This window comes from Prionailurus bengalensis, chromosome X (assembly GCF_016509475.1).
Source record: "Prionailurus bengalensis isolate Pbe53 chromosome X, Fcat_Pben_1.1_paternal_pri, whole genome shotgun sequence".
NCBI classification, from domain to species: domain Eukaryota; kingdom Metazoa; phylum Chordata; class Mammalia; order Carnivora; family Felidae; genus Prionailurus; species Prionailurus bengalensis.
In genome coordinates this window covers 47734370-47762121 of record NC_057361.1, presented here as the reverse complement: position 1 = coordinate 47762121, position 27752 = coordinate 47734370, and the positions used below count along the sequence as shown (strand labels likewise).

The following is a 27752-nucleotide window of genomic DNA, read 5'->3' as shown; positions in this document are numbered from 1 at the left end:
ACCTACTATGTGCTTGGCCCTGTGCAAGGTGCTTGGTGTACAACAAGATAGGCACAATCCTTGTGCTCATAGAGCTTCTTTCTAGCAGGGAAGATCTACATAACAAGTAATTCCAAGCATAGATGCAGCCGAATATATAAGGAGGGGGGTAAGCAGGGAAAAGAGGGCACTTGAGTTGAGACTCCAAGGATAAATAGGAGTCCAGAGGTAAGGCAAAGCTGAAAAGCTGGAAAAGCCGTTCAGGCCATGGGAACAACATGTGCCAAAGCCCCAGGCGGAAGAGAGCACTTTCGAGGAACAGACAAGAGGCCATTGTGGCTGGAGGGTGGGGGTAGGGAAGTGTTCTTGAGCTGGGCCTTACTTGTCCCCAAGCTCTAGAGGTTGGAGTTCATCTGGGAGGCAAAGGGAATCCTTCACAAGGCTGCAGGAATTGAAGCAGACTGTTTTCATAAGATGGTTGTGGTGTGGAGAATACCTTGTAGAGAGGGTGGAGGGAAACCAGTTAGGAAGGTAGAGAGTGGGAAAAAGCTTATGGACTCTAAAGCTAAGAAAGTTGAGTCTGCTAAGGCTTAGGGTCTGCCTGCTTGTGTGAGTTAAGGGAAAGGGAGGAGACCAGGAGAAAGCCTAGCCTCTGGCTTGGGGAACTTTGTGGATGGATGTAACACTGTTGGGATGGGGAAGGCAGGAGGAGGAACCACTAGGGCCTGGGTGTGGTTTGGGATGCACTGAGTCTGAGGAGCCTGAAGACAGGAGATGGGGCATCGAGGTGGCAGTACCCAGCAGGCATCAGCTGTGCCCACCTGGGCCCCAGAGTTAAGGTCAGGAGGGTGAAGGGCATAGGTGTGTGGCTGAGGCCCAGAGGGAATGGAAGGCTCTTCCCGGTGCTGGCAACTGTTAGCCCTCTGTGGCGCTTTCCTGTAGCCCATGCATGGAAAGGGTTAAGTCACAGAGGGAAGGCGGTGGGAAAGGCGGGACTGGCAGGGTTGGCCCCTGGGAGCTGCAGCTGGCAAAGAAACCCTTCCGTTTGGGCCTGTTAGGTGCGCAGCAGCTGCCCGCACCACTACCTTTGCCTTCACCTTCACCTTCCCTGCTCACCCACTTCCCCAGCTCCTTCCCAGTTTCCCTAGGCGGGGCCTCCCAGACTAATGCATTCCAGGTGTTGACACAGCCCCAGGGGCGGCAGGAAGTGGGGCAGGGAAGGTTTAGGTCTTTCTTACTGGGTGCATCGCCTAGGGGCTCCAGGCTCCAGGCCTTACTGACTGCTCTGTTCTCTGGAGAATTCCTTCAGGGATCTCTGTTTGGGTCCTGAATCCCTGGTACAGTCAGGCAGTGGTGAGAGCCCCCCAGACGCAGCTCTGCCACTTCCTAGCTTTGTGTGACCTTGGGTGAGTCACTTCACCTCTCTGTGCCTCAATTTTCTCATCTGTAAAATGGGGTTATTATGCCCACCTCTGAGTGTTGTCATAAGAATTAAACGCCACAGGTAAAGAAAACCCGCAGCTCTCAGTATGACACATTATAGCCATGTTCAACAAATGGCCCTGGCCCTGGCCCACCCTTTTTGTTTCTGCCCCCTTGCCTCTCTGAGCCTGCATCCCTCACTGTCTCTGTCTCCCTTCTGACTTGCTTTGGTTTTACAGTTTCCCTCTCTAGCTGTCCAGCTCTCTGTAGTTTTCCTGTCTTGTTCTTCCTTGTCTTTGTCCCAGTGTCTCTTTCTGTCTCTCTCTGCCTTTTTCTCTCATAATCTTTCTGTGTTACTAACTCTCAAATTTGACCAGGCTTCTGGTGAGAGTGGAAGGGAAATGGGTGGATGTTGGGTCCCTGGGGTCACATACACCAGGGGTCAGAGGGGCCATTCCCTAGTGGCTCTGTCCTCACAGGAAGGGAAATCCAGCCAGCGTGGCAGCCCCAGAGCTGGGTAATTACTGCCCCCAGTGCTCCCAGCTGCAGCTCCACTCCCTTCCCTTCCTGTCCTCTGAAGTCTCCAGCCCCCCCTGGGGGTGGAGCAACCATCCCCATCCTTCTCTGGCCTCAGGTCCAGAGACACTGGGAGAAGGCCAGGCCCTTACAGCAATCCAGCAACTGCAAGAGGGATGGGCTGCCTGTGCTCCCATGTGACTGTGTGTTGTGTGGTGTGTGTGTGTGTGTGTGTGTGTGTGTGTGTGCATGCCATGCATGCATGCACATGTGCCTGGCTGCCTGGCTGTCTTTATCCCCAAGGGTCTGTTTTGTGTATATCTTAATGTTCTTATTTCTGTATGTCTATGTATACGTTTGAGTGTGTCTGTATATATCTGTGTGTCTATGTGTGTCTTTGGGTCTGTATTTGTTGTATGTTCTTATTTGCTTGCTTGTGTGTCACCTTGTTTCTGTCAGCCCCTGGGAGTTTCTAGATGTTTCTGCATGTGAGTTTCTGTTTGTAGATCTCGTCTGTGTGTGTGTGTGTGTGTGTGTGTGTGTGTGTTTCTGTGCCAATGTCTGTCTCTGTATGGCCCCTATGAGTCTATATCTTGGTTGTGGTTGTGGTTGGTATGTGTCTGGCAGTGGAGGAGGGTGGTGACTGCTAGTCTTTTGGCCCTTCCTGCTGCTTGCTCCTGTTCCGGAATGTTTTTACTAACCCAGGACTGTTCATTGTGCCCTCAAACATACTCTTCACCTCCCTACCCCTAGTATTCACACCATTGCTCACTTTTCTTCCTTTGCCTGTAGGACTGTGCCCATTCCACCTAAAACCTACACCCCTTTCTGGATGGTTGAACTTGAAAACCACCTCCTTTAGAAAGTCATCCCCACTCATCCCTTCAAATGTGATTTCTTTCCCAGTTCAGCAAACAATGGCTGAGGATGTGCTCTTTGACTCTGGACGCAGACATGCTTGGGATCCAGTCCCAGTTCTCACTGTGTATCCTCAGACAAGTTATTTTGCTTCTCTGCATCTCAGTTTTTGTGCCTATAAAATGGAGCTAATAGTACACAGGGTTGTTAGAAGGATCCCTTACAGGAAAGCATCAACACAATGCCTAGCCCAGAGTAGGTGCTTAACAAACACTTGAATCCCCATACTTTATATCTTCCACTAAAAAGTGAATACCTTGAGTTCCAGAGAGTTCTGAAAGTTCTTGCAATCCCCTGCTCTCTTCTCCAGGCACCTTGCACAGGGCAAAGTGTGAACTGGACCAGGCAGAACAAAAGGCAGAATCCAGTTCAGGGTACTGCCAACAAGTATTGCATGAGCTAGCTCCCTGAGCCTGGTGAGGCCCAGAAGAGATTGGGCCCTAGCAGAGGGTGTAATAAGGGACCTTCAAGGCTGCCACCCAAGAGCCAGAGCATGTCAGGGCAGGAGGTAAACAGCAGAAGTGTAAGGGGCCTTAAGGACCATCTACTTCAGATATCAGAAAGTGGTGCCCCACAAGTTGAATTTGACTTACAAATTTTGCTTGGTCTACTCACTGTTTTCAAGACTAGGGGGTTTCACATAAAAGTTTAGATTTCTGGTTCTCTTGAAATATTGGAAGATCTGAAAGTACAGGGCCCTGTTACTGCAAAGTGACAATTAGATAGAAGGGAGGAACTACTGTCCCTACTTCAGGGGATGCATGTGCTCTCCAGTTTACTCCAGTCCTTATCATTCCATAATGTCTTATACTGTTCTATTTTACAGAAAGGCGTTCACTTTCCATGAGGGTCCACACTTTACAGAAACATCCTTCATTTTACAAAAGGGGCCTCACTTTATAAGAGACTTCCTCCATGTTACAGAAGAGTCTTCTGTTTGGCAAAGAGTCTTCATTTACAGACAGGTCATCCATTTTACAAAAAGGTCTATAGAACTCTCCTCGCATTTTAGAATATCCCTCCATTTTGAAGAAGTCTCCTCCACTATGGAGAAGTTGCTTACCTTTACAGAAGGGGCATTCTTTATATCAAAGCGACCTCCCTTTTATAGAAAGTTTCTCTACTTTGCAGGAAGAAAACTCCTTATTTGCCAGAATGGCTCCCACTTTCCAAAAGTGCCTTCACTCTGCAGAAGGTGCCTCTGTTTTTCTGCAGAGTCCTTATGTTCAGAAGACCAGTTCACTTCAGGAAAGGAACCTTCAGAACTACCCACAGGGTTCTTGTAGATAGCTCCCAGTGCCCTTCTCACACTTGATGGAACTTTGTGTTTGAACTTTCATGGAGATCATCTGCTGGACCAAGCAAGGCCTGGGTCAGTCTGGCCAAAAAGGTGTAGGGCAGCTGGACTGGACCTCACATTCAAGGCCAAGGTGGAAGGAAATGGGGCAGCTATGCCTTTATCCCCTGCTTTTTTCTCAAAGTGAGGGACTCCCCCTTCCCCACCAACAGAGCTGGCATTCCAAAAGGCACTTTCTTATTTGCTGTTGTTCTTTCTTCTCCACTCCCTCTGGTCCCTTTCTCCACCCCACCCACCCCACCCTACCCCACCCCACTGCCAGGAATTCCAACTGTCCCTGGGGCCTACCTCTTAGCCTGGAGAGGCTGAGATCTAGGGGCTGTAGGGAGAAGCATGCAGTAAAGGTCAGGAGGCCTGAGTGCTGGGGCCAGCTTCTGTCCACTCTAGCATCTCACCAGGTCCTCAAAATGAGGAACACACACATATTCTCCCCCATTTTGCAGATGGGGAAATTGGGGTCCAGAGCTGTAAAGCAACTCCCCAGGTCACCATGGAGTTAATAGCTGAGGTCCAGTCTGAGGCCCTATTAGCTGACTTGAGATTGAGCCAAGGCTACAGCTAGGAGGTGGGAAAGGGGGTGTTGCTGTCCAGGGAAGGGGCATGCTAGCAGCGGAAATTGCCAGAAAGAGGTGAGGGAGAAGCAGGGTCATTCCAGTGGAAGTGGGCAAATGGAGGAGCTCTTATCTGCAAACAGCTAGAGAGTAGACTTGTTCTGCCAGGAGCCCCAAAGCATGTGCTCAGGGCACCTGCCAAGTAGGGGCATGCAGCAACCAAAAACAATTTTTGGAATGATTTTTATTTCTTTTTTCTTTTCTTTTTTTTTTTAGCAAACAAAATTGTTTATTTAATTCAATATCTTTTTAATGCCGGCATATATGTTTTACATTATAAGTGTTTTACATTATTTATTTATTTATTTATTTATTTATTTATTTATTTATTTTTAAATTCTATTTATTTTTAATTAACATCCAAATTAGCACATAGTGCAACAATGATTTCAGGAGTAGATTCCTTAACCAATTTAGCCCCTTACCAATTTAGCCCATTCCCCCTTCCACACCCCCTCCAATAACCCTCTGTTTGTTCTCCATATTTATGAGTCTCTTATACTTTGTCCCCCCTCCCTGTTTTTATAGTATTTTTGTTCCCTTTCCTTATGTTCATCTGTTTTGTCTCTTATAGTCTTCATATGGGTGAAGTCATATGATATTTATCTTTCTCTAATTTCACTTAGCATAATACCCTCCAGTTCCATGCACGTAGTTGCAAATGGCAAGATTTCATTCTTTTTGATTGCTGAGTAATACTCCATTGTGTATATGTACCACATCTTCTTTAACCATTCATCCATCGATGGACATTTGGGCTCTTTCCATACTTTGGCTATTGTTGATAGAGCTACTATACACATTGGGGTGCATGTGTCCCTTTGAAGCAGCATACCTGTATCCCTTGGATAAATGCCTAGTAGTGCAATTGCTGGGTTGTAGGGTAGTTCTATTTTTAATTTTTTGAGGAACCTCCGTACTGTTTTCCAGAGTGTCTGCACCAGCTTGCATTCCCACCAACAATGATTTTGTTATTTCGATGACAATAAATTGTCATGGAAAAATTCAAAACTCTATTATACTTCTTAACACTTATTTTACAGTTTTGTATGATTTGTATTTTCAATTGAATTTGAATTGAATTTGAATTGGGGGATGGGGTACCATTGTCTTTTTTTTGCCATGCCACCTCTCCTAGGAATCCTGCCCTGATCTGAGGAGCTGTCAAGGAGAGCGGGGCTGGATTCTGTGTCCATCTCTGGCTGGGTTTGCTCATGTTTCTTGGTCTATCAACAGCTTTGTGTTGGGTTGCAGCCTGTGGCCTGTGGTTTTATGTATCTGTGTGCATAGTTTTGTGTCTTTGTGGATGTGTAGTTCTGTTGGCTTTCAAGTTTAACTCACATTGCTGTGTGAGTGGGGGCAATATGCTCTTTCCCTCTTTGTTTCATGGACTCCCCCAAACCAGGGGCTGTGATTACTATCCAATTATCCAGATAAGTAAACTAGGTTCAGATAGATAGAGAGGCTTGCCCATGGTCACGCAACTAGTAAGTGGGGATGTTGGGATTTAACCAGGGTCTGTCTGTATGACTTCTAAACCAGCTCTTCCTAATTAAGGTGCCACAACACCTCCACCCACACAGTCTAGTCAGTGCACGCTGTCATGCCACCCCTCTTTGGAATAGTCACATACCATGGGTTTTAAATGATTGACCTTGTTTTTTAATAAATAAGACCAGATTAAAGGTTATCCCAGAAATAATGTCGCTGTCATGAGCATTCAGGTGCCTATTGCAGGGAAATTGGGTAGAGCCCACAACCTGCCTGAGGCTTAAACGGACAAGAGACTAGGGGGCCCTGGTTGCCAGGTGCCACCTCAGAGGCCTTGCTCTGCCTCATTCACTCTAAGCCTTCCTTGACTAAGGTTGCTAAAATTTGCTCAAATAAAGTATGGGTAGATCTGAATTTCAGATATACAACAAATAAGTTTTTAGTGTAGCATAATACATTTTTAGTATAAGTATTCATGAGACATGCTTATACTAAGAAATTATTCATTGTTCATCTGAAATTCAAATTTAACTGGGCATTGTGTATTTTATCTGGTCGCCCTGTCCCTGGCCTCTCCCTCCCCTGAGCTTCCCCAGTCCTAACATGCTGACCCCCCTTGTACTTCCTAAGCTCTACCTTAGCTTTTCCTGAATGAGACTCTCTTGTCTTTGAGATTGGGAGCTCCCTGAGGGTTAAGATCAAGATTACCTTTTGGCCTGCTGAGGGCCTGTTGGGACTGCACACCCCCACAGCAGAGCTGGGACAGTGCCCTGAACTCCTGGGGTGCCCAGGGTGTGCTTCTGGTCAGTGACAAGAGATGCCAGAATGGCAGCAATGATTGTGTGTGAGCACAATGCACCAAGCACATTGCATGTGGACATGTGAACAACTCTGCAGCTCTCACTAGGTCCTCGAGGGCTGTGCATTGTCAATATGTCTACTAGGTACATTTTCACAAAGTATTATAAGGTTTGGTGGTATGACTTTCTGCAGGGGGTGGAGTGGGGAGGCTTTGTGGCCTCTGCTCTAATGGGCACTCAGGACTCTGGTAAACCCAGTGGTAGAGGAGGCAGTTCTGGTGGAGGACTTTGTCAGATGTGTAGGTGTAAGTGTGTGTGTGTGAGAGAGAGACAATGCTGTGGATTGTCAACTATAAAAAATGGGCTGGAGAAAACCAATGCAGGATCTAGGCAGGTGGGGATGGGATGGGGCAGTGGGAAGGGCTTTGGTATCCAGGAAAGGAGAAGGCATCCCTTGGGAGCTCCCCGGGGCAGAGATGGGATTTTTCATATCCCTCAGCACTGCATCTACTTGGGCTCAGAGCACGGCTCAGAAATATTCAGGGAACTGAACTAAGCCTAGAGAAGCCAGAGAGTTCAATAGGGTTGTGAAGTGCCATGGAGGCCTAGCTGAGAAGTTCCTATTTTCCCCATGGGCAGTGGGAAGTCACAGAAGGTTCTTGTGCAGGTAAGTGGCATGACCTGAGCTGGAGGTCCATCTACCCACTTGGAGGGAGCAAGATGGGACAAGGGGACCATTGAGGGAAAACATAGGAGGAGACAGGGAAATGTAGGCAGAGGGACAGGAATGAGGAGCACTGAAATGGGAGAGGGAGGGATCTTGAACCTTCTTCCTTCAGTGGAGCTTCAGCTGGTTCTTGGCTGGGCCTTGGCTCCTGAACTGGAACCCCACTGTCATCTCCCTACAGGTGGGTGTAGAGATATTGTGCTCACTAGCCACACTGCAGCTCACAACTTTCTTTTTTTTTTTTTAATTTTTTTTTCAACGTTTATTCATTTTTGCGACAGAGAGAGACAGAGCATGAACGGGGGAGGGGCAGAGAGAGAGGGAGACACAGAATCGGAAACAGGCTCCAGGCTCTGAGCCATCAGCCCAGAGCCCGACGCGGGGCTCGAACTCCCGGACCGCGAGATCGTGACCTGGCTGAAGTCGGACGCTTAACCGACTGCGCCACCCAGGTGCCCCAGCTCACAACTTTCTAAAGCACTGGGGTATACCCCTGCCCCTCCTACTTCCCCTCTTTTCCAGCTTCCCTTGGAGAGCAAGATTAAGAAAGGAGTCCAACTCAGGACCAGTCTGCTGAAACTCTGCCATTGACTTGCTATGTGACCTTGGACAAGTTGTTGCCTGTCTCTCTGCCTTCATCTACTTAGAAACTGAGCTCACAGTCCCTGTCTCTCTCTCCTAGGAATCCAGAGTGTCCCAGAATATTTGAATTTTATCCAGCCTCCCATTCTGCAGGGCTGCTTACAAGGAGGCAGAAAGAAAGGAGAGGCAGGTCCATTGGTGGGCTCCCAGGTGAGGTGGATGAGAAGGGATTAGAGAATGGGCCAGAGCATGGCCACAAAGAATGGTATAGTTACCCTACCACCAGGACAAGCAGTGGAGCAAAGAGAGAGAAGCCCAGCCAGAGGGCCCCCAGCTGCTCTGTACAGACTGGGTAGGGAGAGCTCACTTATGGAGGCCTGCCTGCTTTCAGGTGTGGAGACAGGGCCAGATGGAGCCCTGAGGAGGCAAACAAGGGGCACCTGAAACCCTGGAACCTATGTGTGTCTTTGAGGGGGGATGTCTCTGCACAATGGGGTGCCTGGCTTTGCTTGCTAGATCTCTGGCCCTTTCAGCTACCCTGTCTCTCACTTTCTCTGGCCATTTGTCTCTCGAACTGTGTTTCCTCATGTGCCGTCCTCCAAGTGATTCATCCTCTTCAACCACACGCCCAGGGGGGTTGCCAGGGCAGGACCAGGCCAGGATGTGCTGAACAAGGCAGGGTACACTGCCCAGCTGAGCTGAGAGGAGCACCTCCTCCCTCCCTGTCAGGGCCCTGCCTGTTCAAGTGAGAAAGGAAGTGAGGACACTGCACCCAAGGCAAGGTACTGGGTGGAAGAGTGGGGCTTGGCCAGGGGCCTGGGGCACCATGTTCCTTCAGGATTGTGAGGTAACAATGGCTGGAGTCCCCTGGGGCCTACCTTGCTAGCCTGTGGCCAGAGTAGGGCCCAGGGCCCAGGGAAGCTGCTGGAACACTATAGTTTGGGCTATTCCTTCCCTCCAGGACTGGGATACCCAAAATTCCTGTGGCTCCTTTTGCCCATGTAACCCTGTAGGTTGTCTCTGAATGTTATAGCTGTATGTTTTTGCAGCAGGGGGTACGTGTAACACCATGACCACTTAGACCAGTAGGCAAATTTCAGGTGTTTATATATGCCTGAGCCCCTAAGACTCAAGGACACCATGGACATGTTTGTTTCATGAGTATGACATAGTAAATTAGGGCACATGTCTGTGATTGTGTATCTGTGTTTCTGGGTACATGGTGGTGTGTGACTTTGTGATGTTATCCCATTGTGTGAGGCAGTATCTAACATGGTATAATAACCCTGCATGGCTATAGTCTTGATGACTGTGTGAACCTGTGACACCATATTATGGCATGTGTCACACTCTGTGGCCCTGCAATTGTGAGACACAGTATAAATTACACTGTATATCTTTGTGACTCAGTGTAACCATATTTGAGGAGTATATATGATGGTAAGTGGTTGGGAAATTATTGTATGAAACTGTATAAAATGAGAGGCTTGCCACTGTGTGATTTTCTTTGTGACCGTGCATGACTGTGTTTGCTGGGTGTACATGATACTGTGGCGCTGTGTGATAATATGTGAGGTTGTGACTGTGGGTCTTTGTGACTGTGTGTGACCAGGCTTTCAGACCCAACAGTTGTATGAAACAGTCTCAATAACACCGTGTGTCTCTGTAATTGAGTAGACCTTTTTGTGACTGGTGATTTGTGAGACTATATAACACAGGATAAGAGACCCTGTGGCTGTGAGAGGCTATGTCGCTGTGGCACAGCAAAACCAACACTGTGTGTGGGTGGGAGCTCTTGACTGCCACTCACTCTCTTGTCCTCACACCTGTTTGCCAGCACCCTTTCCTACACTGTGGCCTTTCATGGCTTTCTCTGTCCACAGGATGGTCACCTGGCTTCTCAGCCTGCCACAGGGGCTTGCCCTCTATGCTCTGCCCAGCCCCCCACTCCACCCCCACACTGAATTCTCTGTCATATGAGACCCTCTATAACTCCCTGACTCGCCAGGCCCACCTGAGCCCCATACTCCTTCCCTTGGGACATGTCATCCTGAACGGTCCCTCATTGTCTCCCAGGTGGAATCTTCTCTCCCAAAAGTAACCATCATCTTCCCTAGGGCCAAAGACAGAGGTGGATTTAGGGAGTCCACAGTGAGGGAAGAGGGAAAGTACAAAAAAGACCTCCCTTTTTCTGAATTTGTTGCCCACTGTTTTAAAGCTGTTCCTGTGACCTGAATGCTGGGTTCTGTGTGTGTGGTTGTTCATGTGTGTGGAAGCAGAAGAGGGTAGTACAGATTAGTGAGAGGCTGGGATTTTAAGAAGCAAAACTTTTGCTCATGAAATACAATTTTGTCATAGCATGCTCAGATGTATAAAATTGTAGACAAGGAAATCCAGATATTCTCAGGACCTTAAGAAAAAGGGTGAAGAACAGTTTAGCTCAGCATACTTACTGTGGCTATATAAACAAGGGCTGAAAACACATACACAAATTGTAGGGTGCTCGTACCCACCCCTAGCCTGGTTAAACTCCCTAGTAATAATGCCTGCTAACATACAAGGAATCAATGTACGGATCACAAAGAACTCTTGTCTATTGATGAAAACAGCCAGCCACAGCCCTGGGCCTGGATCCCCATCTGAGGGCTGTGGTAGGGGCTTCCCAGAAAGACAGTGTGCCCAGGAAAGGGGCTCAGGGAAACCCAATACCCCAATACCTGCTAAGACATACAAGTCCCCGGCTCCTTTGGGATAACATCAATCGCTTCACACCCAGGTTCTCCTTTTCTGCAGGGCTGCACCAAGGAAACCGTATCCTGGTTAAAAGTTTGTCCCTTGACCCTGGGCAGAGCCTTGAACCTCATCCAGAAGGTCCCCAGCGGCTTCGCTCAGACCCTGGCCCCCCTACTGAAACTCCCACTCAGCGTCCCTCACCACTGAAGCGGACACCAGGCCCAAAGCCGCAAGGTAAGTGGTTCCAGAGAGGGGCAGAGAAATGGCCCGGGGGAGGAGATAATGGAAGGGAAAGGTTGGCCAGTGTCAGAGGAAAGGGCTTGTTAGAAGGATAGGAAGCATCATGGTCTAGGAGCCAAGGGCTGTAGCCTGGGGCTAATGCATACATACTGGCATCTTGCCTCAGGCCTGCTCTGTACCTACCTTGGGCAAAGGTGCAGACTAGGAGTTTGTGGAGGGCCTTGTGGCCTGACTATGACAGCCACCTCCAAACTCAGCTCATTGGGATCTCCCCTCTCTCTTTTCCCTGTCAATTTCTCCAGTCCCCCCAAAGCCCAGCTACCTGCAGATGCCCCGGATGCCCCCCCCACCTGAGCCCATTCCCCCTCCACCATCACGCCCTCTGCCTGCAGACCCCCGAGTGGCAAAGGGCCTGGCCCCTAGGGTGGAGGCCAGTCCAAGTTCTGCGGCGGTATCCTCACTGATTGAAAAATTTGAAAGGTGAGTCTGATCCCTAGAGGACCCTGTGGGGGTGAGGGTGGGCCTGGGACAAGAAGGACAGCTTTAAGACAGGACTCTCAGCCAAGCTCATACCCTGCCTCCATGTGTGTCCACCACCCACCTCAGAGAGCCTGTGATTGTCGCCTCGGATAGGCCAGCCCCTGGCCCCAGCCCAGGTCCCACAGAGCCAGCCATGTTGCCACAGCCACTCCCACAGCCACCAGTGCCCCAACTTCCTGAGAGCGAGGCCTCCCGCTGCCTGTTCCTGCTGGCTCCTGGGCCCCGGGATGGCGAGAAGGTGCCCAACCGGGACAGCGGCATTGACAGCATCAGCTCACCATCCAACAGTGAGGAGACCTGCTTCGTCAGTGATGATGGGCCCCCGAGCCATAGTCTGTGTCCTGGGCCCTCTGCCCTAGCCAGTGTCCCTGTTGCTTTGGCTGACCCCCACCGGCCCGGCTCCCAGGAGGTTGATAGTGACCTGGAAGAGGAGGACGACGACGAGGAGGATGAGAAGGACAGAGAAATCCCAGTGCCCCCAATGGAGAGACAGGAGTCTGTGGAGGTACTGACCCATGCTCACCAAATGGCAGGACTGTGTGGAAAAACCAGGAGCCTGGCTTTTACACTTGGTTCTTCCCCAGCTCATTATTTCTTAAAACAGCATTGTTTCCACTTAGAATGTTCGGCTTCCCTGGTTTCCTGGTACTAAATATCAGTAGCAAACCCATATTTCACCCCCCACTCCTTCACTGTAACTACCAACATGACCATGCACAGTTCCAAATGACTACCAAGAAAATTGTTCTACCTTTATCAGAGAACTACTAGCTGGACCTCAGTTTTTCCGTCTTGAAGATGAGCATCCTGGTTGAGGATCCTTAAAGTCCTGTTCCAGCTGGAAAATCCTAAGACTCAGTAGCTATGTGACATTGGGCAAATCTCCACTCCCCTACCACAAGCCTCAGTTTCCTTATTTGTAAAATGGAAAGTCTCTCATATCCAGAGACTTCCTGGAAGCTGGCCTCCAGAGGGGCACAAGAGCTAGAGTCCCTCCTGTCCAAACGACCTGGAGCTGTGGCAATGAAGGCTCTTGGCAGCAGGAAATTGTTTCTGTGCCCCCGCAGCCTAAGGCTGCTTTCAGAGGCATCCTTGCACTTAAGTTAGGTTGTAGCCAGAACAACTTCTTCACCAGAAGCCAGCGCAAATATAGGGCCTGAGGCCAGGGACTCAGCAAATATGTGTCCAATGGATTGGAAACTGGGCCAACAGGCAATGAGTTTTATACATTCTGGTACTTTCATGTTTTCTTCACATTCCAGGGACTCAGCAAGCCTTTGCTGACAGTGAACTGAGTGAGTGAATAAATAACATGTATAGACTACTTAATTTGTGGTCTTCTATGTTTTACTTATATTAAATCATTAAATTATCTCAATTGCAAATGAACTTAAGTCCTATTACTATCAGTGTATGTAGATGAGAAGACTTAGATACTGAGCAGTTACACAACTTATGCAAGCTAATGAATGACAGAGGTAGGATCTGAACCCAGGAAGTCTGACTTCCTGGCCCACATAATTAACCACTGCACTATTCTAAATGGATAAAGAGAGCAGATGACTGGGTGCATGAGTGGCCGAGTGAGAGAGTGCATATCACCAGAATTGAGGAGTGGCCTTTATGGTACACTGGGGAGTCAGGGATGAAGTTGGGAGGCTATGGTTCTAGAGATGCAGGTTGGGATTATCCCAGGGTAGCACTGGGCTTAGAGTAGCATTTGAGCTCTTCAGAGAATTCTGAGGGTGAAGGTTAGGGCACGGGATGATAAATGAGTGGTTGCCTCTTCTCCTTTCCAGTTGACCGTGCAGCAGAAGGTGTTCCACATTGCCAATGAGCTCCTGCAAACTGAGAAGGCCTACGTTTCCAGGCTCCATCTCCTGGATCAGGTGAATGGCCCCTCAGGGATCCCAGGGCCCCAGGACCTGGTAGGTGGGTACCAAGGAGGAAGCAATAGGGCCTGAGCTCAACCCTACCATTACCAATCTAGAGTTGGTAAGACCCCTTTCTGACCTTCACCCCCACCCTGTCTCTGAAGTCAATTTTTATTATGACTCCAAACTTAATCTTTGTACCAACCCTCATTGCTAACTTTTGGTGGGTACATCAGCCCTGACTGCAACTCTGACCTAGATCCTGAATTTACCCCAGCTGTAAACCAGACCCTGAACTTCATTCTAATTCTGGCTGTATTCCTGACCCCAAATCCACTAGTATCCCTAAGGGTAGGAACTTTTGCTTGCTTTACTCACTATGTTATACCAGCCACTACAACAGTGCCTGGCACACAGTAGGAATTCACAAATATATGTTAAATGAATGGATCTGACCCTGAACCTAATTCTTGACCCTGCTCCTGACTTCTCATTGTCCCAGTGCCTACTTCCAGGTCCTAACCTTGATAACCGGAAATCCAACCCCACATATAAGCCTAGCTCCATTCCCTCTCTCCTCAGTCTCAAAACCAATGCAGATCCCAAAGCTCCACAGAGCTTCCCACAAACACTGCCCTCACCTACAAACTGCCCCTTCCCCAGCCAAGCCTCAGGCCCAGCTGCGCTGAACACTCCTGCCTGCCCCACAGGTGTTCTGTGCCCGGCTACTGGAAGAAGCTCGGAACCGCAGTTCCTTCCCTGCTGATGTTGTCCATGGCATCTTCTCTAACATCTGCTCCATCTATTGCTTCCACCAGCAGTTCCTGCTGCCTGAGCTAGAGAAGCGCATGGAGGAATGGTGAGGGGCCCCAGATCTAGGCTGTCTGCCCTCCTTTCCTCCTGCCTGTCCTCTCCTCTTACCGCCTTTCACAAAGAGAATAAGACCAAAGTTCTTCCCTCTATTCCCTCCCAATCTAATATGAAACATAGACCAGGACTCAGAAAATTGTAACAGCACAGCCCTTAAGAGTATGAGGTTAGGAGCCACATTGCCTGGGTTCAAATTGCAGCTCTGCCACTTGCTAGCTCTGTGATATTAAGCAAGTTTCTTAAATTATTGTGGTTCAGTTTCCTCATCTATGTAATGAGGATAATAATAGCCTTATAGGGTTGTTTTAAGGATTTAAATGAGTTGACACGTGTCGAGAGCTTAGAACAGAATCCTGTATATAATAAGCGCTCAACATGAGCTGTTGTTTTTTATCAGACCTAAGATAGAGCTGAGAATGGGAGGCTGTAGGAATCCAGACAAATGGACCAAACCTAGTGTGGGGTTAGAGAAGGATTCAAGGAAGAGGTGATTCCTGAGCTGAGTCCTGAGATAGAAGGGCAGAGTTTATAGGCAGTCTCCCAGCCACCAGGTTCTCCTCTTTCAATCCATCCTTTAGAGTCTACCTGCCATAATGGTCTTCTTGAACAATCAGACCATGTTACTTCCTTTTAAAAATCATCTCCATGTTCCCCACACCCACAGGATAAAGTGTGTCCCCCTCACCAGACTGTACCATGGAGGTCTGGAAGGAAGCCAGTTCCTACATCTCCCCAACTGACTTTTACCCCTGAGGGATAGACCAGACCTGGTTCTTGTGTATTCCCCAGGAGACTGTGACCAGTGAGGGCTAAGACCAGGTCCCTCAGCAGACTGTGACTCCTGAAGAGTATGACTAGGCCTGTTCACTTTGCCTCACCTATCAGACAGTGGCCCTGTCAGGGCTTGGCTAAGTATGACTCATTTGTGTCTTCAGAATCACCCAGCATAAGGCTGGGCACAGAATCAGTAATAAGTGTATGAAGTGACCCTTGCAGTGAGGTCCGGGCAGGTATTCCAGAATATATTATTCCTGGTACTTGCAAAGGGCAGAGTTGAGGTAGGTGGTAGCCCAGGCCATTGTCTCAGGTCAAGCTGAGCCTTTTGGCCTAACTGGCCTATAACATAAGCAGCAATTCCAGAGGAGCAGACTGGCTAAGAAGTAGATTTCCAGGAATGAGATGACAGTAGCTTGCCTGTGGCTAGCGACCTAGAACCCTGGGAGAATTCTGGGGGACAAGGATCAGCAGGACCATGTCAGCCCCTGCTTCCACCCCAGGGACCGCTACCCGCGCATCGGAGACATCCTACAGAAGCTGGCACCCTTCCTCAAGATGTATGGCGAGTATGTGAAGAACTTTGACCGGGCTGTGGAGCTGGTCAACACCTGGACAGAGCGCTCCACCCAGTTTAAAGTAATCATCCACGAGGTACAGGTAAGCAGTGAAGCTGGATAGGGCAGACTGGGGAGGAAAGGTCTGCAGGGACCCAGTGACAGGTCTGTTGCCAGGCCTGAGTCCCTCTGCTTCTGCCTGTCACAGAAGGAGGAAGCCTGTGGCAACCTGACATTGCAGCACCACATGCTGGAACCTGTGCAGCGCATTCCCCGCTATGAGCTGCTTCTCAAGGACTATCTGTTAAAGCTGCCCCATGGCTCCCCGGACAGCAAGGACGCCCAAAGTGAGTGCACATATCTGGGCCCTGACCCCTACCCCATCCCCCAAAACTTAACTCACAGGGTCAGCCTTCCATTGCCACATAATTGAGATCCCAGAACAGGTTCTCCGAACTGAAAGGCCCACATCGAGGCTCTGGAGTAAGACCGCAGGATGAACCTGCAGGTCAAGATCTTTCCCTAAGTACCCAGACAGAACATTCAGGAGTCCCCCAGTCTAAAGTCCCCAACTGGAGCCCCAAAGTTTGAAAAGCATGCCCAGAATGATCCTCTAGAGGAAGCCATCTGTGTTCTAGGCCAAGACCCCAAGGCTGACCCCTAGACTCATGCTGAAATGAAGTTGTGCCAAGTCGAAAATGAAACTGAGTCTGAACCCCCAGGGACTGAGCTACAAGGCCAGGAGCCCAGACTGATCCCTCAAGCCAAGCCCTCTTTACTGAATCTCCACAGCTGAGCTCCCCACGAAGAGATTTGTCTCACCAAGCCCCTGACTTTCCATCCTCTACATTTAGAGCTCTACTCTGTCACCAGCCGCTACCTAGAATGAACCTCCCAAAAGAACCTCCCAAGTCTGATCAGAGCCCTACAGAATCACCTCTTCAGAACTGAGCACCCCAGACTGAACCCTATATTTTCTACCTCCAAGATTTGGATCTCTAGGCTGAGATACTCCCTCTTCAGACTGAGTCCTCACACACTGAACTACTAGAAAAGTATTTCATTTTGATTCCTCCAGTATGAGGCCCACCCCCCCCCCAGGGTCATACCTCTAAGAGTGATCCCCAGAATCTCCCCAACTTTCTCTCCCCAGACTATTATTTCCTTTCTTTCCTTCATTAATGTAGCAGCTACTTACTGAACACCTTGGTTCTGTGCATGTCATGGGCACAGGGGATACAGAAGTGAACAAGACAGACAGCAAATAGACAATAAACAGAAGTGACATAAACAAGAGGACATTAGAAGGTGCTACATGTAATTCAGAGATTAAGAGGGTGATATGATAGGGACTTTGGGGCTTACTTTAGTTTGGGTGGCTTCTCTGAATAGAAGATATTTGAGTCATACCTGAATGACAAGAAGAAGGGAGCCATGTGTGGATTGTGGAGGAGCATATTCCAGGCAGAAGCAACAGCAGGTGCCGAGTTCCTAGGGGCAAGAGGGCAGTAGCTTGCATATGTCTGGACAAGCAAGAGGGCCAGCGTGACCTGAACATGACAAGTGAGGGTAGAATGGTAGAAGTAGGGTTGGAGACTTTACAGGCCAGGATAAGGAGGTGGATTTTATTCTGAGTGTGGTGATTAGCCATGAGAAGATTTTGATCAGTATCACTTGGGAAGCAAGAGAGGGAGCTGAGAGACCAATAGAAAGCCTTTGTAATAATCTAAGTGAGACAAGTGCTTGGATGAGGATAGTAACAGTGAAAGCAGTGAGAAATGGTTGGATTCAGGATGTTATATTTGGAAGCAGGACCAAAAGAACTAGGGTGTAATGGGTGTGAGGCTTGGGAGAAAGAGTCAAAAATTACCTGCAGATTTTTGGTTAGTGGTGATGGTTCTCGAGATGAGCTTAGGAGGTTAATTTTGGGCATGTTCAAAGTGAGCTGCCAGTTAGGCAGTTAGATGAGTCTCAAATCCCAGGAAGAGAGATTTGGATGTCACTGGCTCATAGACAGTATTCAAAGCTGTGAGGTTGGCCACAATCACCAAGAGAGTGAATGTAAATGGTGAAGAAATGGGGGCCAAGGACAAAGCTGAGGGAGGTGGAATCAGCAAAGGACTTAAGAAGGAGCAGCCCTAAAGGTAGGAGTAAAGTTAGGAAAGTGTGGGGTCCTGGAAACCCCAAGAGTCAGGAGCAGACAGTTTTGTCCACTGCTGTGCCTGCTTCCCAAACTGAGCCCCCTCCATCCCACCAGACAGGACACTTTGCTACCAAGCCTGGACCTCTAGAAACAGCTAGAACCCTAGGAATTTTGACAGCCAAATGCCACAAACATCTGCAGACTAAGTGCCTCAATCCTCTCCCCAAATGAGAGCCCCTCTGAAGTGCCAGGAATGGGATACATAACCTGAACCTCTAGAAAAAGCCTTCTAGACTGATTCCCTGGGAGTAGTTCCATGGACTGACATCTCTAACCTGAGCTCTCAGGCTGAATCCAGTATGAGGTCCCAGTTATATAACCCCACCCTGGTTTCCCCAAACTAAGTTCTGGGCCTCCAGAATGTTCTCCACACCTTGAGCTCTGAGAGCGAGTTCCCAGTCAGAGCTCTCAACCTGAGATCCCTACAGGGAGATTCCCCCTGTGGGAAGAACTTCCCAGTCTGATCTTCATGGGCCACCATTCTATAAACAGGTATTGCCAAACTTAGCACCCTATATTAATCCCCTATTTACTGTCCCTCAGACTGAGACACCCTATATTTATCCCCGATTTACTGTCCCTCTGTCCTGAGCCCAAAAGACAGACTCTTTTGTCAGAGACTGATCCATGCCACAGACTAAGACCACCAAGCCCTCAGACTGCATTTCTACAGTTCCCCAGTGTGAACTCCAGAGGGAACCCCGAGCTTAATAGCTGCCCAGTCTCAGCTCTAAACAGAAACTCCAGATTGTGTTCTCCCTAACCCAAATCCCCCAGACTGAAGACCCCTATTTTCTATCCCCTTCACTGAGCCCTTAGATTAATGCTAGATTTTCCCCCAAATTATGTGACCCATGCTCCAAGTCTGATCTTCCCCAGTCTCAATTCCCAGACTGACTCCTCCCAGACAGCCCCCCATTTTCTACATCCCAGCCTTGGATTCACAGATTGAGATTCCCACGCTGAGTCCTTCAGAATGAAGTCTCCAGACTGGGCCCCCTACTGAGACCCAAGAAGGACACCTCACTGGCACACTGAATCTCCACACTTTATAACCTTCCAGGGGGATCCCCAGAAGAAGCCTCCTGTCTCATTTCTCCACTCAGAGCCCATGAATTCTACAGAATCACATATCCACATTGAGCTTCCAGGACTGAGTTCTGAGACTTTATTTCCACACTGGATCCCTAGCATGACATTTCCAAACTGAAATTCCCCAAATGAGCTCCCTGGACTGAACCCCCAAATGAGTTGCCAGTGTAATCTTCCTAAACTGGGCACCAGATAGACCTCTTTTTACCAACTATGTGTCTCTGGGCAAGCTGCTCAGTCTCAATTTTCTCATGTGTAGAAGGAGGATGATAATGATACCTCCCTCATAGAGTTGTTTTGAGGATAAATGAGATAATCCAGGTAAAGCTGTTAGCACAGTGCCTAGCACATGGCAAAGTCTCAATAAATGTTAGCAGTTTTTATTACTGAATGCCCTGACTGATGCCTTCCATACTGAATGCCCATAAAGTCAGCCCCAGATCAAGTTCACCTAACTTAGGTTCCTGTTTTGTACCAATTTCAACCCTATATGAGCCCCCAGAATGAACCTCAGAGCTTGAGCCCAACTGAGCTCCCCAAACTGAGCCCAAAGATGAACCCACACACACTGAAAGAACTTCCCAGTCCAGTTTTCTGGAGCCACTCAAAATGAGAATCTCTGAAAGCCAGTCTAAGATATGCTCACTAAGTTACCTGGGCCAAGATCTTAAGCTAACCTCCTAACTTTTTACCCCTCAGACTAAAATCCCCAGGTAGAGCCCCAGAAAGTGCCTCAAGGTCTAAGCCCCAAGGAATCATATCTCTGGTTCCCTAGACTGACTCCCCCACTTTCTGCTTCCCAGACTGAACTCTGGAATCTGGACCCTAGACTGGGTTTCTCAAACCAGGCCAACTGAAACTGCTGGCCTGGGCTGCCTACCCTGAGCCCAAGACTGAACTCCAAACCCAGACTGCCAAAGCCCCACCATAGCTTCCAGACCAAGCCCCTACACTGAGCTCCCCAAACTGCACTCCCTAGACTTGGACCCCCCAAATGAAATCCTAGGCTGACATCCCCACACTGAACCCCCAGACAGAGCCTACACACACTGGACCCCTGGAAATGTCAGTTTGGACTCCATATAAGACATCTCCAGACCGAGTTCCTGATACCAAAGCCTCTAGTCTTAGCCCAATGGCCTGCGCAGGTCTAAGCTTGTATGCCCACAGCTTGCCAGAGTCTTATTCTCCCTTCCCTGGGTACCTCCTACTTCTTCCACCCGACATGCTCCCTGCCCTGGGGTGGGGGAGATGCAGAATGTGTGGGAGAAAGGGCAGATGGCAGAGCAGCTCCAGCTCTGATGTCAACTCAGCTGCTTCCCAGGTAGACAACCTAAGGCCACCACCTCTTCTCTCTGTTTCCTCATTTTGGACAAACAGGGCACAATCACACCTATCTTACAGAGTTGTTGTGGGGATTGAAAGGAGCTAATTTATGCAAAGCATCTGTTGGGAAGGCCTGGAGAGAGTGGAAGGACTCTGGCCCCATCCTTGGAAGCTCCTAGTCTACTAAGGGATGAAGATTTGTAAATGCATTATGAATATGCAGTGTGACTAGTAGGACAGAGGGGAGCAAAGAGGAATGTGGGAAGCCAGACAGGGTCCCAACCCAGCCTGGGAACTCAGAGCGGGTTTACTGGAGGAGGCAAGCTGAATCCAGAAGACTGAGTGGCAAGACAGGACATGTTTAGGGAGGTGCAAGTGGAGAAAGTTGGAGAGGTCAGCAGAAGTCAGATCTCCAGGGCTTTCAATGCCAGGCTAAATGGCTGGGTCTTTACCCTGCAAATATAGGGGAGCCATTGACAGATTTAAGCAGAAGAGTGACAACAAGCTGTATGTCAGAAAGACCCTCTGGCACCCAGGGTGGAAGAGGGGCTGGAGATGAGAGACTCCTGAAAGGCCTGACAAGGGCTACGGATCTTGAGCACCAAGACTTGGTCATGGAGGGAGAGCTTCCTAGAAAACCAAGACTTGGTTTGCCTCTTCAGATGCACGTGTACTCCTCCATCACAGGTATATTTTAGTGGGAAAATCCAGCACCATACAGACAAGAGTGGAGTGCAATACAGCTATAGCAGGCCCTCAAGCACTAGTAGGATTCGTTACTGTATGGGGATGTGTAGGGACTTATTCCAAGTTTTTTTTTTTCCTGATGATTCCTGGTCACTGTAGGAAATATGGAAATTATAGGAAAGACAAAAAAGGTAGGGAAAAAGATCACCTGTGATAAAAGCCCCCAGGGAATAAGCATGATGAACATTTTGAAATATATTCTTCCTGGTGTTTTTTATACACATATATTTTGCAAAATCAAGATCACACAGTATATACAAGTTGTTATCCTTTTCTTAAAATATCCTGAGCATTTGACAAATTATAAGCATTATTTGTAAAGGTTGTTTAGTATTCCACTATATGAATGCACATTAATTTATTTAACTGAACCCCTACAGTTGGACATTTTTCTTTCCGGTTGACACTGTTGTAAAAATCACTGCAATGAAAGTGTATTTGTACATAGAACATGTATTTTTTATTGAATTTTTATTTTAATTCTAGTATAGTTAACATACAGTGTTATATTAATTTCAGGTGTACAATATAGTGATTCAGCAATTTTATACATCACTCAAAACAAGTACTCATCAAAACAAGTGCACTCCTTAATCCTGATTACCTATATAACCCATCCCTCACCCTAAAGTAACCATCAGTTTGTTCTATATCATTAGAAGTCTGTTTCTTGATTTGTCTCTCTCTTATTTTTTCCCTCTGCTTATTTGTTTTGTTACTTAAATTCCACATATGAGTGAAATCATAAGATATTTGTCTTTCTCTGATTCACTTATTTCATTTAGTATTACACCCTCTACCTCCATCTATGTCATTGCAAATGGCAAGATTTCATTCTTTTTTATGGATGAATAATATTCCATTATATATAAATACCACATCTTTATCCATTCATTTATTAATGGACACTTGGGCCACCTTCATAATTTGGCTATTGTAAATAATGCTGCTATAAACATTGGCATGCATGTATCCCTTTGAATTGGTGTTTTTGTATTTTTTGGGTAAGCACCTAGTAGTGCACTTCTGGATCATAGGGTAGTTCTATTTTTAACTTTTTGAGGAACCTCCATATTGTTTTCCACAATAGCTGCACCAGTTTGCATTTCCACCAACAGTGCACAAGGGTTATTTTTTCCTACCTCCTCACCAATTTCTTGTGTTTTGATTTTAGTCATTCTGGAAAAGTGTGAGGTGGTATCTCATTGTGGTTTTAATTTGCATTTCCTTGATGACCAGTGATTTCAGCATCTTTTCATATGTTTATTGGCCATCTTTATGTCTTCTTTGGAGAAATGTCTGTTCATGTCTTCTGCCCATTTTTTAATTAGATCATTTGGTTTTGAGGTATTGAGTTGTATCAGTTCTTATATATTTTAGATACTAACCCTTTTACAAAGATGTAATTTGCAAATATCTTCTTTCATTCAGTAAATTGTATTTTAGTTTTGTTGATTGTTTCCTTTGCTGTGTAGAAGCTTTTTGTTTTGATGTAGTCCCAATAGTTTATTTTTGTTTTTGCTTCCCTTACCTCAGGAGACATATCTAGTAAGAAGTTGCTATGGCCAATGTCAGAGAAATTACTTCCTATGCTCTCTTCCAGGATTTTTATGGTTTCAGGTCTCCCATTAAGTCTTTACTCCATTTTGAACTTATTCTTGTGTATGGTGTAAGAAAATTGTCCAGTTTCATTCTTTTGCATGTGGCTGTTCAGTTTTCCCAACCCCATTTGTTGAAGAGACTGTCTTTTTCCGATTGCATATTCTTTCCTACTTTGGTCAAAGATTAACTGACCATTTAATTGTGGATTTATTTTGGGTTTTCTATTCTGTTCCATTGATCTATGTGTCTATTTTTGTGCCAGTACCATCTTGTTTTGATTACTACAGGTTGGTCATATAATTTGAAGTCTGGAATTGTGATACCTCCATTTTGTTTTTCTTTTTCAAGATTGCTTTAGCTATTTGGGGTCTTTTGTGGTGCCATACATATTTAGAATTGTTTGTTCTAACTCTGAGAAATGCTGGTGGTATTTTGATAGGGATTGCATTAAATGTACAGATTGCTTTGGGTAGTATAGCCATTTAAACAATATTTGTTCTTCCAATTCATGAGCATGGAATGTCTTTCCATTTATTTGTGTTGTGTTCACTTTCTTTCATCAGTGTATAAAATACTATAAAAGTTTTCAGAGTACAGGTCTTTAACTTCTTTGGTTAAGTTTATTCTTAGGTACTTTATTATTTTTGGTGCAATTGTAAATGGAATTGTTTTCTTAATTTCTCTTTCTGCTTCTTCATTATTAGTATATAGAAATGCAACAGATTTCTATACATTGATTTTGTATCCTGTGGCTTTATTGATTTGTCAGTTCTAGTACTTTTTTGGTGGAGTCTTTAGCATTTTCTAGATGTAGTATCATGTTATCTGCAAATGGTGAAAAGTTTATTGCTTCCTTACCAATTTGAATGCCTTTTATTTCTTTCTGTTGTATGATTGGTGTGGCTAGGACTTCAGTACTATGTTGAGTAGAAGTGAAGAGAGTGGGCATCCTTGTCTTGTTCCTGACCTTAGGGGAAACACTCTCAGTTTTTCCTTATGGAGTATGATGTTTACTGTGGGTTTTTCATAGATGGTCTTCATTATGTTGAGTAATGTTCCCTCTAAACCTACTTTTTGAGGGTTTTTATCAAGAATGAATATTGGGGGCACCTGGGTGGCTCAGTCAATTAAACGTCTAACCTCGGCTCAGGTCATGATCTAACGGTTTGTGAGTTCGAGCCCCATGTTGGGCTCTGTGCTGACAGCCCAGAGCCTGGTGCCTGCTTCAGATTCTGTATCTCCCTTTCTCTTCCCCTCCCCCACTCGAGCGTGCACACCCTCTCTCAAAAATAAACATTAAATTTTTTTTAAAAGAATGGATGTTGTACTTTGTCAAATGTTTTTCTTCTGCATCTATTGAAGTGATCAGATGTTTTTTATCCTGTTTCCTGTTACTGTAATGTACCACGTTGATTGATTTGCAAATATTGATCCACCCTTGCATCCCGGAAATAAATCCACTTGACTGTGGTGAATGATTCTTTTAATGTATTTTTGGATTCATTTTGCTAGTATTTTGTTGAGGAGTTTTGCATCTATGTTCAACAGAGACATTGGCCTGTAGTTCTGTTTTTTTGTGGTGTCTTTATCTGGTTTTGGTACCAGGGTAATGCTGGCCTCATAGAATGAATTTGTAAGTTTTCCTTCCTCTTCAATTTTTTTTGGAATAGTTTAAGAATAGATATTAGCTCTTCTTTAAATGTTTGGTAAAATTTGCCTATGAAGCCATTATGGTCCTGCACTTTTGTTTGTTGGGAGCTTTTTGATTACCAATTCAATTTCCTTGCTAATAATCAGTCTGTTCATATCTTCTATATCTTCCTCCTTCATTTTTGGTAAGTTATATGTTTCTGGGAATTTATCCATTTCTTCTAGGTTGTCCAAATTGTTGACATATAGTTTTTCATTATATCCTCTTATAATTGTTTGTATTTCTGTGGTGTTGGTTGTTATTTCTCCTCTCTCATTTGTGATTTTGTTTGAGTCCTTTCCCCCTTCTTTTTGCGGAGTCTGGCTAGGGGGTTATCAGTTTTGTTGATTAGAATGTGTATTTTCTTGGTAGAAATTCCTATAATCTGAATTATTGAGACAAAGAGTAGGCTCATCACTTTCTTTCTTTATATGACTTTTTCCTGGTTATAAAAGTAATACATGTTCTTTGTCAAAAATATGGAAAAACAGAAAAATCTAAAGAACACAATAAAACCACCCATAGTCCCACCATCCAGAGACAATTTGTTTAACATGGATATGTTTCTTTCCAGTTACATATGTAATTATTATTGTTGTTATTTTTTTTTAAATTTTTTTTCAACGTTTATTTATTTTTGGGACAGAGAGAGACAGAGCATGAACGGGGGAGGGGCAGAGAGAGAGGGAGACACAGAATCGGAAACAGGCTCCAGGCTCTGAGCCATCAGCCCAGAGCCCGACGCGGGGCTCGAACTCGCGGACCGCAAGATCGTGACCTGGCTGAAGTCGGACGCTTAACCGACTGCGCCACCCAGGCGCCCCTATTGTTGTTATTTTTAATGGCAAAAATAATCCTGTTAAGCTTTCATTTTATTCACTGCCAGTTATTCCATGCACTGTGATTCTGCTATTGTGGCATTTTCTGATTTTAAGTGATGTTGCTATAGACCTCTTTGAGGCTGGTGCTTTCTGGGATGGGAAGGATGTGGTCAGGCCAGGAGGAGGTATTCAGGGAGCAAAGAAACCCCCAAGAGCCTCTTCTCTGCTAGTCTCCCATTTGACCTCCCACTCTGCCCACAGAATCTCTGGAGCTGATAGCCACAGCAGCAGAGCACTCTAACGCTGCCATCCGCAAAATGGTGAGTGGCCCTTCTAGCCCCTGTCCTTCCTTGGCCACCCACCTGTGGTATCTCTGTCCGGGGGACTTGTGACTTGTGGACATGTAAGGGAAGGCCAGCACTCTAACCCTGCCTTTTGCTTACTGTCTCCTGCCAGGAGCGAATGCACAAGCTGCTGAAGGTATATGAGCTGCTAGGGGGTGAGGAAGACATTGTCAGCCCCACCAAAGAGCTCATAAAAGAAGGCCATATCCTTAAGCTGTCGGCAAAGAATGGGACCACTCAAGACCGATACCTCATACTAGTAAGTGCCAGGTCTGGGCTTGCACACATTGACTTGGTACTCACTCAAGTCTGTACTTCCTGGAGCCATTCTGTCCTCTATTTTTCATTGTATCTTCACTATCTACCCTTGGAATTTTTTACAGGTGATGTAACTAAGACTTAGAAGTGACTTGCCCAAGGTCACCCAACTAGGAAGTGACTCCCATGCCTAGGCTCTTTCCTTGTGACCCTTGTGCCCAATCTGGGCTGTGCTTTCTCCATCTATTGCCTTGAGTCCCCAGCAATAAAGCTTCAGGAGTCCTATAAGGGTAGGGAGCTGGGCCACACCTCTCCTGGGTCCCCCACACTTACATCCCAAAACTTTTCCTTCCTAGTTCAACGACCGCCTCCTTTACTGCGTGCCCAGGCTGCGGCTCCTTGGCCAGAAGTTTAGCGTGCGGGCACGCATTGATGTAGATGGCATGGAGGTGAGCACCAGGAGGTGGGAGATGGTGACCTGGAGTGGGGCCTTGGTGCTGGGAGGAATGAAGTCATTCTGACTTTGACCCTGAGTCTTTGTGTGCATGTGTGCAGAGGGTAAGGGCCCTGTGGAGCTTAGTACTCACAAAGCCTCTTTCTCCCTCCATTCAGCTAAAGGAAAGCTCCAACCTCAATCTGCCTCGGACCTTCCTGGTGTCAGGAAAGCAGCGCTCCCTGGAGCTCCAGGCTAGGTACTTGCCCTTACCTATACCTTCCCTCCAGCCCCCTCTTTCCCTTCAGATATGAAGCAATGTACCCTAATGCCAGGCTACCCACCTCCCAACTCCAACCAAGGAAGAGACTGTTTCAGAGGAAGGATGGGCACCTTTCCCCCAAGATGCAGGCTTGCTCTTTTGGTGGGTTTTGTTAGAGGAGAGGGAACAATGAGATATTAATCCAAATAGGAATAATAACAACACAGTTTATTATAGATTCAGATATTTAAGAGAAATAACAACCAAATGCAATGCTTGGTCCATGGTAGGAGCCTAATTTGAGAAAAACCCTAAAAGACATTTGCAAGACAATAGGGAAAATCTAAATGTAAACTGAACAATAGCTGTTGAGTAATTATTACTTTTTCAGGTGTGATAATGGTATAGTGGTTATATAGGAGAATGGCCTTGATTTTTGGTGATGCATGCTGAGGATTTAGTATCATGATATCTATAATTTATTTTTAAATGATTTATCAACCCCAAATACATACATATATGCATATACACACATATACACATACATATATAACTATATGTGAATATATATATATATGAAGTAAATATAGCAAAAGATTTTCTAAATTTGCATTTATATAGTAGGCATACATTTAGTGAACTTGTGCTATCCTTTTTTGTATGCTTGAAATTTTCTAAAATAAAACTTTTTAAAATAACATTTAAAAATAATGCCCAGCCATTTAACAAAGGGGATTTCATATCTGTCCTCTACTTGATTATAATAATAGCTCACATTTAGTGAAGACTTGCTCTTATGCTATGCAGTGTTTTAATTTTAACTTAGACAATTTATGTTTAAATTGACTAGCTGAATCCTTAAAACAACCCTTGAAGTAGCTACTGTTGCCATCAACCCCATTTCACAGATGAGCAAACCGAGGCACAGAAGAGTTATGTACCTTTCCCAAGATCTCATAGCTACAAAGGAACCGAGCTGGAAA

At 46.4% G+C, this 27752-nt stretch overlaps 1 protein-coding gene across 2 annotated transcripts in view; it reads left to right on the top strand.

Annotated features, from left to right (window-relative positions):
- The window catches only part of FGD1 (FYVE, RhoGEF and PH domain containing 1), a 42202-nt gene that overhangs the window by 7123 nt on the left and 7327 nt on the right, over window positions 1-27752 (top strand). For both annotated transcript variants that reach the window (XM_043571167.1, XM_043571166.1), the window contains exons 2-12: window positions 11197-11370; window positions 11679-11856; window positions 11983-12421; window positions 13716-13805; window positions 14501-14649; window positions 15938-16094; window positions 16200-16338; window positions 25734-25792; window positions 25929-26075; window positions 26431-26523; window positions 26687-26766. In XM_043571167.1, coding sequence (XP_043427102.1) covers window positions 11197-11370; window positions 11679-11856; window positions 11983-12421; window positions 13716-13805; window positions 14501-14649; window positions 15938-16094; window positions 16200-16338; window positions 25734-25792; window positions 25929-26075; window positions 26431-26523; window positions 26687-26766 — 1705 coding nt within the window. The remainder of the gene's footprint in view (window positions 1-11196; window positions 11371-11678; window positions 11857-11982; window positions 12422-13715; window positions 13806-14500; window positions 14650-15937; window positions 16095-16199; window positions 16339-25733; window positions 25793-25928; window positions 26076-26430; window positions 26524-26686; window positions 26767-27752) is intronic.